An 18,051-nucleotide genomic window follows, 5' to 3' on the forward strand; every position below is an offset into this window, starting at 1 on the left:
AAATTTGATATTTGAAATCACCAATGAAATCTAACAACAACCGACTCATAAATTTAGTTTCTAAACGCTCGAATCATGACAAAAAAACTGTATTTTTTCCAGGCTGGATCAAGCTAATGCGCATGCGCAGACCTAAATGCACGTCTCTTCGGATGCGCGCGTCTGACTGTTTCTATAGAAACTGGTGATTCTAACAGCCGCTGAAGTGACGCGATGACTTTACCAGTCGGCGATTGGCTCTTGGCTTTAGAAGGCGGGACTTATTCCGCCATATTGCGCGTTACACTTTCTCCCATTCAAAACAATACGAGTGACACGTCTTGTGTTATTCTATAGTCTTTGAGCAGAAGCAAATGAAACAGAACAACTATATGAGTTTCATGGTTACATAGCCTATATAAAAACAGTCATGCAAGAATAACAGACTTATTATATATTATAATAAAGTGGACCCTCAACATGTGAGTGCTTACCTTGGACAGACACACACTGACAGAGTGGCAGTGCTGCAGTATAACAGAGGGCTGTACGGCCAGAGCCACAGCTGCATTCATCACCCTCGCTCCATCCATATGGACAGCCAAACCAAACTTATCAGCCACAGAGCGAAGCTTTGAGCAAGAAACACAGTTATAAACATAAATTCAATGCATGCTAAAGGCGTCTACATTTTCTAAATCTTTTCAAATGAAATAAACAAAAAGCGTAATATGAGAATGTGCAGAACCTGTTCGTGCTAGAGTGTTGAATAAATCAGTCTTTGTTTAATCACTCATTTACTAAATGGAGGGATTGTGTCCCATTGTTCAGAGTTCAGCCCCAGGTGTCTGGCTGCCTCAACACATTCTCTCTCACACACACGTTTAATGAACCAAAGTTTAACTAATATCTAACCTCCTGCAGGAAGGAGAGTGGGAGGACGCGCCCTCCCTGGATATTGTGCGTGTTTTCCACACAAACCAGGCGGGAGCGTGGGTAGTGTGGGTTAGGGTAATCGTGTCGGATCTTGGAGATCAGCTGGTCTAGGTCAAAGGTGCCATCGCCAAGGGTGGTGACTGTTGCAGAGTGGACGCCTGCTAGCTATGAACAAAAACAAGAGCACATATATTTCATCCTACGGATAATGTGACATATACATGTTTCTACTTTATGGGCACTTTCAGACTTTTTCGAAAATAAACTCTCTTAAATAACACTTTTCATACCCTCACTAGTTAATTTAACCTTGTAGATCCTGGCATACGAAATAGCAGCCAGAAAAATCGAATTATTTGAAATGGAAGGTTATTGAACCTTTCGACAAAATATAGTTTAAAAAATCTGTAAAAAAATGCATGTGTTTTATGTTGAGTATTATTTTTGATACATCATGCTTTAATGGCTCATATATTATGAGATAATAGAATATTGAGCTCATACTACTAACAGCTCAATTTAATATTATAAGAAAGTTATAATATCGGGCAAAAATGAAAATGATCTCCCAATAAAATGTCTTTGTAAGATTGTATTTCAATGCTTAGTTTTATGATCAAAGATCTTACTTTTTTATTGTGTGAGTCAAAACATATGCAATGCAATACAATGATGATTGAGAGATATACAAATTCCTCAAAAGCCTAATGTATTATATTTGATACATTTTTTGAAAAAAAAAAAAAAAATTTATAAAGCAACATGATAATTTCCACCACATCTCAAATTATTATCATGCAAAATAGCATTCTGTGGTGGAAATAACATTTTAACCTTTTGGGATAAATTGGCAGACTCCTTTATGAATATGTTAAATTAAATCACATAGTTGATTCATTTTTTTAATTGATATAGGACTGCAAGAATAATCAATACAAGAACATGTTCTCAGACAAAGAACATAAGCCTAAGTAAGATACAAATATATCCCCTTTTGTTCATACCTGTGCACTTCCTCCTTGCTCATAAATATGTATATGAGAGAGATCACCTACTATCATCTCATCACCCCTCTCTCTGCAGTGAACCATAACTGAGAGAGAAACAAAGAAAGAAAATGAGGGCAACATGTCTGTACATTATTGCTGTATATTACTGCAACATCTGGTCACTAACAAGAACAAAATTTCTTGAACAGAGAGCTATTTCTGTGAGCTAAAGCACAAATCAGTATCATTTTTGAAATATCAGATTTTAATAGCCAGAGACAGCTTTTAGGCAGTGACACTGGCCACAGCCACTGCAAAATATGTGTCCATTTTACCTCTAAGCTTTTACCAAGTGACAACTGTAAACACGTTTTATTAATAGCCCTGGGCACCATCGTACAATCTCACCTGCAATCAGGTTACCCATGGTTCCTGTGGGGACAAATAGAGCTGCTTCCATACCAAACATATCAGCAGCTATTTTCTGCAGTTCTAGAAAGAATGGGGGAAAAAAATATAATGTATACAACGTATAAATGTATGCTGTAAGAATATGAAAAACATATGGAAGTAAGGAAATTATGAAAAAAATAAATCCAAAACAATCTTATATTTTATCTTCTTCAAAGCAGACACCCTTTGGTGTGATAATATATTTGCACATTCTCTCGTCCAACTTCATGAAACCTGACTTCTTTCGGTCCAACTCTTCCATTTTAAATAATAATAATAAAGTTTTTTAATACATAAGCAAGTTATAGTTAAGGTAGGTAAGTAATGTTTGTCTACATAACTACGCATTAAACTCTAGGTCAGGTAAGGATTAGCCCACTTTTAAAAAAAACTTTTCCTGATAATTTACTCACCCCCATGTCATTCAAGATGTCCATGTCTTTCTTTCTTCAGTCGAAAAGAAATTAAAATTTTTGATGAAAACATTCCAGGATTTTTCTCCTTATAGTATACTTCAATGGGCACCAAACAGTTGAAGGTCAAAATGAGTTCACTGCAGCTTCAAATTGTTCAACACGAACCCAGATGAGAAAGAAGGGTCTTATCTAGTGAAACCATCGCTCATTTTCTGAAAAAAAAATTAAAATTATATAAGTTTTAACCAGAAATGCTCATCTTGATCTAGCTCTCTTCTTCTCTATTATCTTATCTATTAGAATTCCAGCAGTGTAGACGCTGCTAAGCGTATTACTGCCCTCCACAGGTCAAAGTTTGAACTAATTGTTATATACTATTGAACTAGCATATTGCATATAAAAATTAGTTCAAATTAGTTTCTGGTTAAAACTTATATAATTTTCAATTTTTTTCAGAAAATGAGCGATGGTTTCACTAGATAAGACCCTTATTTCTCATCTGGGATCGTGTTTGTGATATATAGCCACGGATCAGTTGCGCACTGCAGTAAGGTACTAAAGACATTGACGTGACATCAGTGGTTCAACCGTAATGTTATGGAGTGACGAGAATACTTTGTGAGCGCAAAAACAAAACAAAAATAATGACTTCATTCAGCAATATCATCACTTCTGTGTCATTCTCATACGTTGTTTATGTCCAGCGCTTCCAGGTTCTACGTCAGAACGCCGGCTCCAGCGTCAGCATCATACGCATGCGTCATGCTGCTCACATGTGCAGCTTTGGCCAATACTGAGCCAGCACGGAAGCCTTCACTGTTCTTTTTGCAGGACCTGCGTAAGGATAATGACAGGGAAGAGAAGAGATTGTTGAATAAAGTCGTTATTTTTGTTTTTGCGCACAAAAAGTATTCTCGTCGCTTCATAAAATTAAGGTTGAACCACTGTAGTCACATGTACTGTTTTAACAATGTCTTTAGTATCTGGACTTTGAAAGTGTTGATTATATTGCTGTCTATGGAGGAGTCATACACCCTCAGATTTCATCAAAAATATCTTAATTTGTGTTCTGAAGATGAACGAAGGTCTTACGTGTGTGGAACGACATGAGGATGAGTAATTAATGAGAGAATTTTCTTTTTTGGGTGAACTAACCCTTTAACATACACATAAATTGTATGAATATGACTAATACTGATGAATAAATAGTTATAAATAGTTAATTTAACGTACCCTGTAAGCTAAGTTAAATTAAATAGCAATCTCCTTTACTTTTTAAGTGGGACCAAGGAATTTCAAGGAGCAGCTGATTTTTGAGATTTCATAGATCTCTAAAAGCAACTAAAATTTATAAGCATAGAAACATATTTTGGTGCCAGTCCATGCAGAGCTTTAAAAGTATAAAAATTGTACTTCTAAAATGAACCGGTAGCCAGAGTAAAGAGGCCAGAATAAGGGATACTATGTTTGTCAGCAACATTGCTGCCGCATTTTGAACTCTCTGAAGACGTGACACCGAAGACTGACTTAGACCCAGGTATAAAGCATTGCAGTAATCAAGATGTGAAGAAATAAAATGAATTACTTTCTCCAGATCACTGAAAGATAAGACAGATTTGGAGTTTATATTTTGCAATTGAAAGAAACTATTCTTCACAACTGAATTGATTGAACTTTAATTCTATGTCAAAGATAAAACCCAGATTCACATATGTATTCATATTGGATGACAGAGGACCTAGATTTGCACAGCTACTAGGGCCAAATATAATAATTTCTTTCTTTTTATCATTTAACTGAAGAAAGTTATTATTCGTCCAGCATTTTACATCTTTTAGACACTCAAATTGTGATTTAGCAGATATATCATCTCCAGAATTTATGAGCAGATACATCTGGGTGTCGTCAACATAAAAGTGATATGAAATGCTATATTTCTTAAAAATAGAACCAAGAGGAAGCATATACAATGAAAATAACACTGGTCCCAAAATGGAACCTTGAGGGACCCCACATGTGATAGAAGCTTTTGATGAGGAAAAGTTTCCAATTTTAACAAAAAAGATTCTATTTTGAAAATAAGAGGCAAACCAGCTTAGAGCAGCTCCTTGGATGTCCACTGTTGTTGTAAACGTTCAACTAAAAAGAAATGATCATTCGTATCAAATGCTGAGCTAAGATTGAGCAAAACTAAGGCAACACTGCTACCCGAGTCAGTCAGTCTTTAGCTACCCTAAGAAGAGCTGACTCTGTGCTGTGACCCGATTTAAACCAGATTGAAATTTATCAAAAATATAATTTTTTTAGTTAAAAATGAAGTAAGCTGACTAAAAGTGATTTTTTCTAACATTTTAGATAAAAATGGTAGCCTAGATTTTGGCTGAAAATGATTTGGATTTGTAGGATCCAAGCCAAGCTTCTTAAGAGGAGGCTGGACGACCGCATGCTTAGACTTGAAGGAACACCACCATAGAATGAGCATAATACCTGCATGCAAATTCTTCCCAGCTACCACATGACATACCAGATTTATTGGTACTTTTATGTCATGACTACTAATTGACAACGTAACGTTGCCTGCTCGTAGTTTCTCTCGCGCTTTATATATGAAGTGATTATATATTTCATGACTACTAATTGACAGTAGGCATTCGCATTTGCGCGTGCAACTGAAGAGAGCAAGGGTACGCCCTACTAGCACACTAACGTCCGACAAGACAGGAAAGTTAGGTTTTCTGAGGTGAGAGACTTTCTTGATTCGTAACAAGCTCCGTGCGAAAATAACGTTAGAATAATGACACTGACATATAGCCTGTCTGACAACATATCTGACCGCAGGCACACCTTTGAGAATCACTGGTCTATAACATCTGTTTTATGCTTTTAACAGATGAAACACGTCTGGAACCTCTTAAATTGTCACAATAGAGTCTGGCCAAACAGAAGCACACAAAAGTGACTCCGTGTAAACATCTAACTAACCATCAGCAGTAGGGTCTTCTTTGAACACATCGTCTCCGTCCTTTGCCTCTGCTATGGCTCGGCGCATGGCTGCTCCAGGTTTGGTGACGGTGTCGCTGCGGAGGTCCACGGTGCGAACACCTGATCCCGTAACCACCTGCGGGGACCCACAGTACATCCGAACACCAGGTTTGTGTAAGCAATGACGGACTAAACGAGCTGGGACCATTAAAGCCCCCAAATACTTCAAACGAAATCGAAGAACGAACTGATGTGATGTCATTTCGAACAAAATCAGGCTAAAACGAAGTTCGATGTGAAAGTTCGAAACTGTCAGGAAAAGTTTGCTCCAGCTGCAAAACACCTGGTCCGTGACGACAACAGGACCCAGCAGGCACCGGACGTCAATATAGCGTCAGATTGACGTTGGACCACTACGTCGGATAGACGTTGTATTTTGGTTGAAAATGAAAATCTGGTTGGCGTCATAACCAAACGTCACACTGACGTCAATCTCCAACGTTGGTCAGACGTTGCATTTTGGTTGAAAATTTAAATCGGGTTGATGTCAGAACCCAACGTCAGACTAACATCAATCTCCTACATCGGAGACATTGCGCTTTGATGGAAAATAAAATCAAAATCGGTATCTGTCAAAAACCAACAACAAATTGTCAAGCTGTCAAATTCCAACTTTAAAGAAAGATATGGTTAGTATGGATTTTGTTGGCATGACATTAAACCTTCAATTTTGTTGTAAAATAAAAATCAACATTCAGAGAGAAAAAACAACAACAAAAACATACCAAGAAACTCTAACAATAAGATCAGAGAGAGATCAAGATCCAATGTGAGACTACACCAAATTATTACATTTTAAGACATTAGCAAAAAGAATAGTTTAACTTAATTTGAAAATGGAATTTACAAATGTTTGGTGGTTTTATCAGAAAAATGACAAAGAGATAAACTGGATTATAACAAATATGATTTATTTATTTGTTTTATTATTAACATTATTGGAACAGAACATTTTCAAAATAATTTAATTTTAACACCAACCTTATTGGAACTGAATATTTTTCAAAACATTAACATCAGTTTTATTCACAGCTTTTTTTCCTGCCACCTCCACCCACTTTGTCTGGGGCATATTTTAAACAAAAGGCGATGGCCGCTGCAATATTTGCCTCCGTCTCTTTTGATGTTTTCTGGACACCAGAGGTGGAGATTCCAGGGGTCAGAAAGTAAAAGTCCTGCCATATTTTTATCTCATCCACTGAAGCATTAATGAGATAAATAAGTGATTAATTGAGTGATGATTGAGCATTATTGAAGACACCTGATGATAACAAGCAGAATCACCGAAGAAGAAAATCACTATCTTTAAGTTACCATCATCGAGGTCAGGGTTTGTTTTAGTTGAGCTCTTGACCCTTGCCTTTTTAGTATTAGATTTTGTTTGGGCAGTTATAATTGCATTAAAACCAGTTGACGTTGTTTTTAGACGTTGATTCGATGTTGGATTTTGGTTAGTTAAAACCACAACCTAAAACCAACTAAATATCAATGTCAAATGACGTCGGTATTGGACGTCAAATTAATGTTGTTATTAGACGTTGGTTTGACGTTGAATTTTGGTTACCAGACGTCGCGACCTAAATTTAACCAAATACTAACGTCTTATGACGTTCTGTGCCTGCTGGGGAGGTGTGCACTGAGGCTCCGCCTTCTTTCACGCGGGACTCCAAGTACACCTGGCTGCACCTGGGGCAGGGCGACACAGCCCCGCCCCACACTTACTCTGATTGGTTGTTAGTTGTTGTAGTAGGTCGAATGAACGAGTCATCAATCCAGTTCCAAAACTGTAAAAGAGGTGTGCCGCACAAATAAAATCTAGTCTTAATCAGAAAATCTGAGACAAATTCAGCTGTTTTTTGTTAACTGTCCGTATTATTGAATCACTGAGGTGTTAGCTACTGCAAGTTAAATCTTCTAGAATAAATCATATACCGCGGCAGCACGCATGTTTTCATTTTCTAAAAATGCATGCATTGCGGCATGTGGATGAAGAGGTTGTCATCATCTAGTGATCTAATCTTAGGCCTATACAGTGTTGTTGTTGTTTTTTTTTTGTTGTTGTTGTTTTTTTATAATAGTCTTTTATAGCAGGGGTTCCCAACCACATTCCTGGAGCCCCCTAACACTGCATGTTTTCCATGTCTCCCTAATCAAACACACCTGATTCAGATCATCAGCTCATTAGTTGAGACTCGAAGACCTGAAATGGGTGTGCCAGACAAAGGAGACATGCAAAATGTGCAGTGTTGGGGGACTCCAGGAGTGTGGTTGGGTGTGTTATAGAATGCATTGCGGCATGGAGCATGTCACCATTGTTGAGATTGATATGTCTGTGTAACCGGGTCAATGGTTGAAAAGATGCTTGAGAAGCCCTAGAGCTGTCAACCTGAAGCTTTCACCTGCACACCCACTGAAGCTAAATAGGGTTGAGCCCTGTCTCTATTTGGGTGGGAGATTTTTTTTGAAGATTGGGTAACTGCGGGAAGATGTGTTAGAGAGATCAGTGGATCAACCTGTTGCTTGAGTGGATCCTAATGCCCCAGGACAGTTGCAATAAGCTGTACTGTATAAAGGGTGTCACCCTGGAGTAAAAAAAAGATCATAAAGCACATCACACCACCCAACGCCCCAGTACAGTCACCTTAAACTGTACTGAATAAAGGGTTAAAATAAACTATATATAAAATAAGGGGTGTAACCCTGGGGCAAAAGTAATCCCTACATTATCTCACATACCATGCAGGTAGTTAGTTAGTTTCACATCACAAATGATATAGTACTTTATTTAGTTCTTACAACTTACATGGAAGCACTCTATTTTTATCATTACTATTTTTTGAGTTTTTGAAAGAAGTCTCATATCCTCATCAAGCCTGCATTTATGGGATCAAAAATACAGAAAAACTGTAATATTTTGAAATATTATTACTATTCAAAATAATGGTTTTCTATTTTAATATACTTTACAATATTATTTACAAACAAACCGACAGTTTGAACTGTTTCAAATTTCAAACTGTGTCAAACAATTATTGAAATCTCATAACGGAACAAAAAAAACTGTCAATAAGATCTCGTAATTAAACAAAAGCAACCAAAATCACATCACCAAACAAAACCAACCATCATCTCATAAAGGAACAGAACCGACCACCATTAAAATCTCATAACAAAACAAATATTAACCATTGAGATCTAGTAAAGGAACAAAATCATCATTAAAATTTTGCAATTATACAAAACCAACCTTCTTTGAAATCTCATAAAGGAACAAAGAAACAAAACTGACCGTCATTGAAATCTCATAATACAACAAAACCAACCATCACTGAAATCTCTCAACGAAACAAAACTGACTGTCATTGAGAACTCGTAAAGGAACGAAACTGACAGCTTTAGAGATCTCATAACTAAATAAAACAGATGTCATTGATATCTTGTAACCGAATAAAACCGACCATTATTGAGATCCCGTAACACAACAAAACAACTATCATTGAAATCTCGTAATGAAACAAAACTTACTGTCATTGAAATCTTGGAAAGGAACGAAACTGACTGCTATTGAGATCTATTAAAGGAACAAAACCGACCATCATTGAAGTCTTGTAATGAAACAAAACCAAATGTCTTTGAAATCTTGTAAAAGAAAAAAGAAACAAAACCGACCATCATTGAGATCTCGCAATTGAACAAAACCATCAGCCATCATTGAAATCTCATAACCCAGCAAAACCAACCATCATTGAAATCTCATAACTGAATAAAATCGACCGTCATTGAAATCTTGTAATGGAACAAAACATACTGTATTGAGATCTCGTAACTGAACAAAACTGACCGTCATTATGATCTCATAACTGAATAAAACAGACGTCATTGATATCCCGTAACCGAATAAAACCAACGGTCATTGAAATCTCGTAACACTACAAAACTGTCCATCATTGAAATCTCGTAATGAAACAAAACAGCCATTATATACATTTCTTTAAGGAACAAAAAATTACTGTCATTGAAATCTCATAACAGAACAAAACCAACCATCACTGAAATCTTGTAAATAAACAAAACCAACAGTTTGAATTGTTTCAAATTCAACTGTCATTGAAATCTCTTAACGGAACCAAACTAACTGACATTGAGATCTCATAACCAAACAAAACTGACTGTCATTGAAATCTAGAAGGGTAACCGAACCAATCGTCATTGAAATCTCATAACAAAACAAAACCGTCATCCATTGAGATCCTGTAAAAGAACAAAACTGATTGTCATTGAGATCTAGTAAGGACTAAAATCAACCATCATTGAAATTTGGTAAAGAAACAAAACCGACTGTCTTTGAAATCTCGTAAAGAAACAAAGGAACAAAACCTACCTTCGTTGAAGAAAAAAAAGATCTTGTAAAGAAAAAAAAAGTCCATCACTGAACTCCCTTAACTGGCCATAATTGAAATGTCCTAATGGAATAAAACACGCCATCACTGAAATCTTGTGAAGTCAGATTCATTCTTTTATGAAATCTCAATGACAGTTTTGTTTCATTATGAGATTTCAATGACGGACGGTTTTGTTCCTTTGCAAGATCAAACAAAACCAACCATCATTGAAATCTCGAAATGGAACAGAACCAACCGTCATTGAGATCTCATAACAATACAAAGCTGTCAACGATTGAGATCTAATAAAGGAACAAAACCAACCATCATTAAACTCTTGTAATTAAATAAAACCGATGTTGAAATCGTTGACTGTCGTTGAAATCTCATAATGGAGCAAATCTAATTGTCATTGAAATCTCTTAACAGAAAAAAACGTCCTGTCATCGAAATATTGTAACCAAATAAAACCGTGACTGAAAACCTACCGTCATTACAATCTTGTAAAGAAACAAAATCAACCATCATTGAAATGTTGTAATCCCCACTAGAAATTTTACATTCCCAGAATATTCTCAGAATGTCCCCATGTGTTGAAGTCTCCATGGTGTTACGGACGTTGCATAGTAACGTTCCCAGTACGTTCACAGACAGTCACGATGTGGAGTTATTTTGAGGGTTGGGGGACATTATTTGGCGGACCTTCAGGGAACATTCAAGACGTTCTCTGAACGTTTAGGGAACCATATTTTATTTGGAAATGTTCTCAGAACATCCCTGCTGCCCTTGTCAAAAAACAAAAATGGCTGTGCAAACAAAAGCTATTTTTTCTTAAATGTCTTACAACAAAAAAGCTCTTTGAAACCTTTTCTTTAAAATGCAAATCTCTTGCAGCAAATCATTAACTGACAACAGCACATGCATGAGCTAATGTAACTACTGTATCACTGCATCAGCAACTACAGTTTCTGTCTTTAAATAAAGCAACACACAGCATAACATCAGTGTTTTTGGATCATCACTGACTGAAGCACAGGCTGTACTTTCCAGCACAATGGTGACCTCTCAAAACTCAGATAATAGAAACAGAACATTAAACACTAACAGATCTCTCTAGATCTCTGCATCTTCACTTATAACAAACCACTCTGACTTTATTTCTTACATTCAAATCTTCTTAATGAGGTTGATGTTTTATCAAAATTTATAAATGTCACCGTTATGAAGGTAAGCGCTTGTTTTAGTTGGGGTCCTGACCCTTGACAATTAGACTCAAATTTTTCTCCAATTGTTGTAAATTTGTTATTTTAAAGCGCTTTTGTTACAAAAAAAAAAGAAAAAAAATCTGAGCAAATTTGTTTGCTTCTTGTTGGTGACTTCATCATACAGTGCCCTTATTCACTGAACTCTGAATTATGTTTTTCTTTTGATGCATAAAATCCTGTCCTTTTTTGATATTTTGAAAATTTGTATCATCGTGCATAAATTCAGACAACATCATGTAGACTCACACGGACATCAAGATTATGCATATGAACCTCAACAATGGTGACAAAATTTTCAGATCGATCAACTCTGAGTATCACAAAACAAGCTACTAAAGTCACAAAAAAGATTTTTGTTTAGTGTCACCATTGTTGAGGTTCATACGCTGATTCATGATGTCTGTGCAAGTCTAAGAGACACTGCTCAAAACTCTGTCTAATGAATTAAAAAAAGTAAAAAAAAAAAAAGAAAAAGAAAATTCCTAAAAGAAAAAAACACTAACCGTTAATGAATGCAAAACTAACAGTTAAAACACTCAGAGTTTAGTCTCTAACAAGAATCAAGAGCCCATCTAAAGTAAACACTCACCTCCGTAACGGTGACTTCAAACTTTATTATTTTCTATAAAACACCCACATAGAAAGCGACGTTCTCGTGACCTTGCGCAACTTTGCCTAAAAGTTCTGAACCTTTACAAAACATTTGGGACATTCCTAAAATGTCTTCTTTTGGTAATGAAAGTGCTGCAGTTCAAGGTTCCTTATATGACTTTAGGGGGACATTCCAATTTGGTTAATTTTATGGTCACATAAGAATGTTACAAAGAGGACATTTGGGACGTTAACAGAACGTTCCCACACGGTCCTCTGTTGGGTAATTTAATAACGTTCCCGATATGAGTTTGGGGGACGTTCTATTTTGGTTATTTTATGGTTGCGTGAGAACGTTACAAAGAGGACATTTGGCAAACTAACAGAACATCCTATAGTAATAGTCCCCTAAACATTCCCAGAACGTCCTGAATGTTCCCTGAAAGTCCACCAAATAACATCCCCCAAACCTTAAAAGAACTCCACATAGTGACTGTCTCTGAACGTTCTGGGAATGTTACTAAGTGACAGGTTACCCCGTTAGAAATTTTACGTTCCCAGAACATTCTCAGAACGTCCCCACTATGTTAAGGACGTTGTCAAGTAATGTTAGCTCATATCGGGAACATTATTAAATGACCAAAAGAGGACCGTGTGAGTCCCAAATGTCCTCTTTGTAACATTCTTTTTTGACCATAAAATAACCAAACTGTAACGTCCCCCTAAAGTCATATAAGGAACCTTAAACTGCAACACTTTCATTACCAAAAGAGGACATTTTAGGAACATCCCGAATGTTCTGTAAAGGTTCAGAATTTTCGTCACCTTTAGAGAACTTTTAGGGAACGTTGTACAAGGTCACGAGAACGTCGCCTTCTACGTGGGAATGGAACAAAACTGACTGTCATTGATATCTCGTAACAAAACAAAACAGTTTTTTGAGATCTCGTAACAGAAGAAAATCAACAGTCATTGGAAACTTACAGTCATTGAAATCTCGTAACTGAACAAAACAGACTATCACTGAAATTTTGTAATGGAAAAAATGGTTGTTATTAAGCTCTTGTAGAGGAACAAAACCAATCGTCATTGAAATCTTGTAAAAAAAAAAAACATACTGTTATTGAGGTCTTGTAACTGAATAAAACTGACTGACAATGAAAACTGACTGTCAATAAAATCTCACAAAGAAATGAATCTCACTGCTATGGATATCTCCTAAAAAACGAATCTCCCAATAAAACTCGTAACGAAACAAAACTAACTGTCTTTGAAACCTTGTAACCGAACAAAACCAACCACTAGTGATGTCTGGTTCGCGAACGAATCGTTCTTTTAAACCGGTTCTTTTCAGTAAACCGGTTGAACCAGTTCACAAAATCGGTCTGAATCGTTCCAAACAGTTCGCATCTTCAGTAAGCAAACATGAATCCACAAATTACTAAAGTTACTCACTTTTTGACGTGCCTGACACTACCTCTCGAAATAAACCAACATCCCGGAGTTATTTAGTTACTCCAACAGTACAGTGACTTAACCTGCTGTAAAGAGAGAACTGATGATGATGGGCATGAGCTGCAGAGCAGCTGATATGAGTGCGCATGCGCGGCGCACACGAACGAACACAGCCTGTCACGGTTCTCGTTCTCGAGTCAAGAACCGGTTGCAGCGGTTTTCGGATCATCAGTACACAACCGAGAACCGCTTCTTTCGGACATGTCCGATTTGAGAACCGGTGAGCTGATGATATTGCGCATGCGTTTAACTTTTCAAGTGAACGAAAAGCACGTTAGTCAAGTTTTGTTGAACATCGGACAGTGTGATAATATAAAACAAACTGAAAATATGTTTATGACTTAATTCAAAATACAAAAAGTTTATTGTGCTTTTCCAAATACACCATAGCAGATTAATAGCATAAAATACTGTACATAATACTGTACATAATAAACTACATGCCAACATGAACATATTTTGTACACAGATCAAACTAATGTTCAGAAATAGTTCTACAAATTCATTTTTCTATATTAATATTATTTAAAAAGCAATAGTAAAAGTTGTGCAGTTGTGCTTTCAAGTTATTTTTTTTTTTAAAGATTGAAAACAATTAGATTTATCAAACTAAACATTTATTTGTTTTATAAATAATCCATGGACAGCTTTAAAAAAGGACGTAATCAAACTACAGCGAGAGCAAGCAGTATCAGCAGTAGGCTGCAGTAGGCAGTAACCGCTTCTTTCGGACGTGTCCGATTTGAGAACCGATGAGCTGATGATACTGCGCATGCGTGATTCAGCGTGTGATCTGAAGCTACAGAACAGTACAAGCACCGGCTAACTAGGACAACTGATGCTATGAGAGGACTCGAATGAGGAGCCAATCTGGCGAAACGTAAGTTTATTTAATCATAATGTAAGAGGATCATGGTTTCTGCGCTGATGAAGACTAATTTATTCACTTTATAACTGTAAAACTTTATTTGCACATCACTGCCTGTATGTGTTTGGATGCTTTAGATGCAAAACTAAATTGTAAGAAACGCTTCAGATTATAATGTTTTAGTTGACTGATGTTATGATTACTAACTTTATATATTTGAATCACTTATTTTTTCAACCCGGCCCGCGCTAGACGACGTCATCGTGGATGACGTCATTACGTCGGAGCGTAAAAGAACCGGTGAACCGTTTTTTTCAACCGGTTTATTGAATCGAACTGTCCGAAAGAACCGGTTCGCGGAAAAGAACCGAACTTCCCATCACTACCAACCACTGAAATCTCATAAAAGAACAATCAGAAATTAAAAAAAAACAAAAAAAAAAAAAACACAAAATTATTCTAAGATGACACACAAAGACATCAAGAATCAGCACATGAATCTCAACAATGGTGACAATCAAAAGTGTTATGCCGCAATGCATGCTGGGAACAGTAGTAAAAACTCCCAGCATGCATCACAGCATGAATAAATTATGTAGCTGTAGAAATTAAGTCCTATTATTTTCTTTAATTCTAACTATTTTCTTTTATTTTTGCTGTGGTTTTTGTTCTGTCTTTTAGTAGCCTTTTGTGATGTCCAGAGTTGATCTTGTCTGAATATTTTGTTGTCACCATTGTTGAGATACATAGGCTGATTTCTCATATATGTGTTTGTCACTGTAGTTTACCATGGATGCCATAAAAAGCTATGGATATTTTTTCTTATTTTTTCATGGTCATGGGTTTTTGTTTTTCTTGATTTCAATGGCATTTTAGAATTTAGAGTTTTTGTGTTCTTACTTTTTGTAAACTTAATTTTCTTGTCATTTTGACATAACAAAAGTTGTTTAGATTGTTTTGAAGCGTTGCAAATATGGCTGCCAAGTTAAAGGGACAATTCACCCAAAAATGAAAATTTGATGTTTATCTGCTTACCCCCAGTGCATCCAAGATGTAAGTAACTTTGTTTCTTCAGTAGAACACAAATGATGATTTTTAACTAGGGTTGCAAAGGGGCGGAAAGATTCTGGTAAATTTCCAGAAACTTTCCACGGGAACTTAACCGGGGGAATTTTGGAAATATTCCAATTTGGAAACTTAACAAGAATTTACGTGAATTTATGGAAATTTACGTGAATTTATGGGAATTAATTGGAAATTTGGGGAAATTTATATAAATTTATAATATTTATATAAAATGTATCATATACAAACATAAATATAAACATTTTGTTTGGTCATAACATGAAATTTCTTTTTCGCATTCAATTAATTCTAATTTAGTAAATATGTAAAATAAGTATTTTTATTGCAGCAGTTGTTATGTGTTATTTATTTCAGTGTCACATGATCCTTCAGAAATCACTCTAATATGCTCATTTGATACTCGGTTACTGTCAATGTTGGAAACAGTTGCGCTGCTTAATATTTTTTTGGAACCAGTAATACTTTTTTTTAGGATCCATTGATGCATAAAGTTAAAAAGAACAGCATTTATTCAAAATAGAAATCTTTTCTAACAATATCACTTTAATATCACTTTTTTTAAATCAATTTCACACATCCTTGCTGAATAAAAGTATTCATTTCTTTCAAAAAAAGGAAAAAATTGCTGACCCCAAAATTTTGAATTTTTATTCATCAAACAATCATGAAAAAAGTATCACAGGTTATAAAAAATATTAAGCAGCACAACTGTTTCCAACATTGATAATTCAGTATCAAATTAGCACATTAGAACGATTTCTGAAGGATCATGTGACACTGAAAACTGGAGTAATGATGCTGAAAACTCAGCTTTGCATCACAGAAATAAATTATATTTTAATGTATATTTTTAACTCCAACCGTTGCCGTCTGTCAGTCTTATAATGCGAGTCAATGGTAACGCAATTTATAAGAGTCAAAAAAACATGCACAGACAAATCCAAATTAAACCCTGCGGCTCGTGACAACACACTGATGTCCTAAGACACGAAACGATCGGTTTGTGCAAGTAAACTAACAGTATTTATATTATTTTTTACCTTTAATATGCCACTATGTCCAACTGTGTTCAGCACTCGCTTAGTGAGGTCTGATCACGCTCTGACAACGGCAGTAATGTCTGGCACTCATTGAAGTATATGCGCACTGCCATTGTCAGAGCGCGATCAGACCTCACTAAGCGAGTGCTGAACGCATTTGGACATAGTGGCGTATTAAAGGTAAAAAATAATATAAATACTGTTCATTTTCTCGCACAAACCGATCGTTTCATGTAAAAAAAATTTTGCAAGATAAGATTTACATAATGCTTAACACTTAATCTAAAGGGGATGGTAGGGGTTGGTTGTCATTTTTTTTTTTAAAAAAGGGGGGTGCCATCCCCCCTGCACCCCCCTCCTCCCCCTCCTCAAATCCTTTTTTACAGTCTATGATTGAGCCCTGTCGTCTGTAACTGGTTTAACGGATGTGAGCGCCCTCTCGCGGCCATTACAGAAACAGCGGGAAAGAGTACAGACTATTGAGGAGCTATGTGACGTCAATAACATCTGTTTTTATGCTTTTAACAGATGAATCCCAATGAAACACGTCTGGAACCTCTTAAATTGTAAGAATAGAGTCTGCCCAAGCAGAAGCACAGAAAAGTGACTGTGTGTTAACATCTAACCAACCATTAACAGTAGGGTCTTCTCCGAACACATCGTCTCCGACCTCTGCCTCTGCTATGGCTCGGCGCATGGCTGCTCCGGGTTTGGTGACGGTGTCGCTGCGGAGGTCCACAGTGCGAACAGCTGATCCCGTAGCCCGCGGGGACCCATAGTACAGCCGCACCGGATCCACGCAAAAAACACTACGAGGTTTGTGTAAGCAATGGCGGACTAAACGAGCTGGAATCATAAGTGTTCTGGAGATCATGTCTTCTTCTTTGCACTGTAATGTAACGGAGTATTCTGCAATAGTGCATCAATTCACAGGACCTCCCTGAACTTTGGTACTATGTTCGATAATCATTGATGTAAACGGGCTTAAGCTTCCAGACATGAATAATGGAACTCTCTGATATCGATCAGTTTACAGTAATTTTCTCAAAACTACATTAGTCCAGGTTGTTTAATCTCCAGAAAGTAACCAGTTCCAGTGTACACTTTGAGTTGTAATACTGACCCTGGTGAAAAAATGGCCTGTATTGAAAAAGACAGTATGTCTGCATTTACAGAGTTGACTAAAGTTATACTCACTTTGTCCACTTGTGGGCGCTCATGTCTAACATTTTAGCTCTGTAGTACTTGAGCAGTTTGTAGTTTTGGGTCTGAGCTGCATTATGTAGCAGATATATATTTTAAAAGGCATCATATGAAATGCTTACTTTTGAAATGCTTTTTCTGAGACTGTGCAGGCTATGGAGCAAACTGATCACACAGTGACCTTAAAAAGTATCTTATCCTGTAATCCACACTCAAAAATAGCATTGCATTAAATAAAAAAAAAACATCAAACAAAGTTACGTTTTATTAACACAAGCACTTCTTT

The 18,051-nt window shown here is 36.5% G+C and overlaps 1 protein-coding gene across 3 annotated transcripts in view; it reads right to left on the reverse strand.

The window, feature by feature from the left end:
- tha1 (threonine aldolase 1) overlaps positions 1-17,694 on the reverse strand; it is a 30,287-nt gene extending 12,593 nt beyond the window's left edge. For 2 of the 3 annotated variants that reach the window (XM_067369822.1, XM_067369820.1), the window contains exons 1-5: positions 17,193-17,694; positions 2,313-2,396; positions 1,920-2,008; positions 895-1,080; positions 474-611 (exon numbers count right to left, since the gene is read on the reverse strand). In XM_067369822.1, the coding sequence (XP_067225923.1) occupies positions 474-611; positions 895-1,080; positions 1,920-2,008; positions 2,313-2,396; positions 17,193-17,436 (741 nt within the window). In that variant the 5' untranslated portion in view covers positions 17,437-17,694. Of the gene's footprint in view, positions 1-473; positions 612-894; positions 1,081-1,919; positions 2,009-2,312; positions 2,397-5,755; positions 5,892-17,192 lie in introns of all 3 variants that reach the window. The other variant, XM_067369821.1, reaches the window with a different exon arrangement.
- Between the last annotated feature and the right edge of the window lie 357 nt (positions 17,695-18,051).

This window comes from Chanodichthys erythropterus, chromosome 19 (genome assembly GCF_024489055.1).
Source record: "Chanodichthys erythropterus isolate Z2021 chromosome 19, ASM2448905v1, whole genome shotgun sequence".
NCBI classification, from domain to species: domain Eukaryota; kingdom Metazoa; phylum Chordata; class Actinopteri; order Cypriniformes; family Xenocyprididae; genus Chanodichthys; species Chanodichthys erythropterus.